Source organism: Galeopterus variegatus, unplaced genomic scaffold (genome assembly GCF_000696425.1).
Source record: "Galeopterus variegatus unplaced genomic scaffold, G_variegatus-3.0.2 Scaffold326, whole genome shotgun sequence".
In the NCBI taxonomy this organism is placed as follows: domain Eukaryota; kingdom Metazoa; phylum Chordata; class Mammalia; order Dermoptera; family Cynocephalidae; genus Galeopterus; species Galeopterus variegatus.
This window is the reverse complement of record NW_007726437.1, coordinates 318690-320887: the sequence shown is the minus strand read 5'-3', so window position 1 is coordinate 320887 and position 2198 is coordinate 318690. Positions and strand designations below refer to the sequence as shown.

The 2198-nt window shown below is 39.0% G+C and overlaps 1 protein-coding gene across 1 annotated transcript in view; it reads left to right on the top strand.

The window, feature by feature from the left end:
* Positions 1-2198, top strand: part of ITGA8 (integrin, alpha 8) — a gene marked incomplete at its 5' end in the record, with an annotated part of 186133 nt that overhangs the window by 181934 nt on the left and 2001 nt on the right. The window contains one exon of the mRNA XM_008567535.1: positions 969-1091. Within this exon, the coding sequence (XP_008565757.1) occupies positions 969-1091 (123 nt within the window). The remainder of the gene's footprint in view (positions 1-968; positions 1092-2198) is intronic.

Below are 2198 nucleotides of genomic sequence, written 5' to 3'. Positions count from 1 at the left end.
TGACAAAAGGTTTTAGCAGCATGCCTGGGTCTCTCTTTGATTTTGCTTGGGGGTCTGTAGTTTCTTTGTTGTCTGGACCTCCAGAGGCCCAGGCCTCCAGCACAGGAGCAATAGAAGTGCTTCTTCTGCTCCCACGGGGAGGCAGGGGTGGCTCATTGACACTGAACTTGCAATCCGGGTGGGAATGACTCATTTTCCTCCAGGCTCCCTTGCAACCGTGGGGGATGAAATGGGCTCCAGTCTCCAGATGCTGCTTTAATTCTTCATCTGAACATTGGATTTAGGATTAAAGGCAACTCTAACACGTCAGGACAATTAATCGTTCACTTCGCACACTGCGGTTACTTCCATAAAATGCAAGATGGCTAGCCTCGCACTCTGGGCTATTCTTCATTGATAGAGCAGAGAATGTGGGGATAGAGAGACCTATTGCTGGCACCAATTAGTTGTGTGAATCACTTAGGCCCTCAGAGGCTCAATTTTTTCATCTGTAAAATGGGGGGAACATTAAATTAGATGATTTCTAACAGTCTTGCACATCCAAAAATTCACAAGCTCATTTCTCAATGAAGTTAGCTGAGCTCTATGGAAAAACGTGTGTGTGTGGACAGTCTCAGTGTCCTAAAGGGTCTGGTTTTGGTCATTGTTGCCATAAAAGGTCCAGCCCAATTTAAGGTCCTTCTTTTCCATTTTGTTGGTTCCTCCATTCCGTTCTAGGGTTTCTATGGTTAGGAAGCGACCACTCACCAAGTGTCTGGCATTAGACGTTCACCCAACCTGGCAGACCTGGGATGTGCTAGTTAAGAGTCTGTGTTTTAATGATATAATCCCTCAAATCTCGTCTAGGATGATTTCACTTGTTATTTGGATCCTTTCAGAACTATCCCCAGTATTATACTGGTAATTACTGCTTTCTTTCACCAAATACTTTTCAAATTAGAGTTCGTTTACTTTATTTTCCATTTCAGATTAAGACGTCAGTTATTTGGGCAACCCCGAATGTTTCCTTCTCAATCCCATTATGGGTAATTATACTAGCAATACTTCTTGGATTGTTGGTTCTGGCCATTTTAACCTTAGCTTTATGGAAGGTAAGTTGATTTACTTAATTTTCCTTTTGGACTGGAGAAGCCACTGAGGGGATTTAGAAGGACATTGTTAGGGAGGTATGCTTTGGAGATTTTGAGCAATCTGAAAGACACAAAGGAAAAATGTGTCTTGTTTGCATTGACATACTTAACATGCTTGCAAAGCTGTCTTTTAAGAAGGTTAGGGGTGTTTAATGTTGCTTTCATCTTTGGATTTCTTGTAAATAAATAAATAGTCAGGCTTTACTAAGACCTGGGATCTTCATTCCAATATGCTTGGAGTAATAATATTATTATGAAGACTTCTCTTTCTTGTTTAATTAACCAAGACTTTAAGCTTTTTATTGACATGACCCTATCATCAATCTTTTTGAGATCTTTCTTTATAAGCCCTACACAGATGTAATTAATATTTTTTTATTTCAACCATCAATTAGGCCAAATAGATCATGCATGTAAAAGATGCTTGGATTTGTTTATTAATCTTGCCAATTAGTCTGTTTCCATTAAGAAGCCTTAACTTACTCTTTGATGTGTTTTACTGAAGTTTATTCTAAAAGCCTACAGTAGGAATTAATTTCTGGCCCAGCAACCTACACAACTGCCAAGTTTCACAGAGCCTTCCATTCCAAAATAGAAACAATGTCACAATTACATGACTGTAAGAGTAATGAACTCAGTCACATCTTAGTTAACTGCTATTGTTAGCTTCCTAAAAATATAGTGCATTTTCATTTTGAAACAATATGCAGCATGCTTAGAAGACCTATAAACTGAGAACATCTTGACTTTGAGTTAAAGAACAGCTTTTCTGATCATTATCAGCCACTTACCATCCTGAGCCCACACAATCCATAGCCTACCTTTAGAAATGGACTTTTATGGTCTTCTGTTATTTCTAGTAACTGTATTTCCAATAAACGTATGATTCAATCATTTGTGCCAATTGAAAGAACACTACACTCGCCTTGCAAAAGAAAGACAACTCCATAGTTGTAAGCCAAACCCAGTGAATTGGGCTTCCAGCCTGAGAAACAATAAATAAGAGTTGAGGTTCCAGGTTTCTAGGAAAAGATACATGCTCCTCAGCAAAATGCTCATTTGAAATTC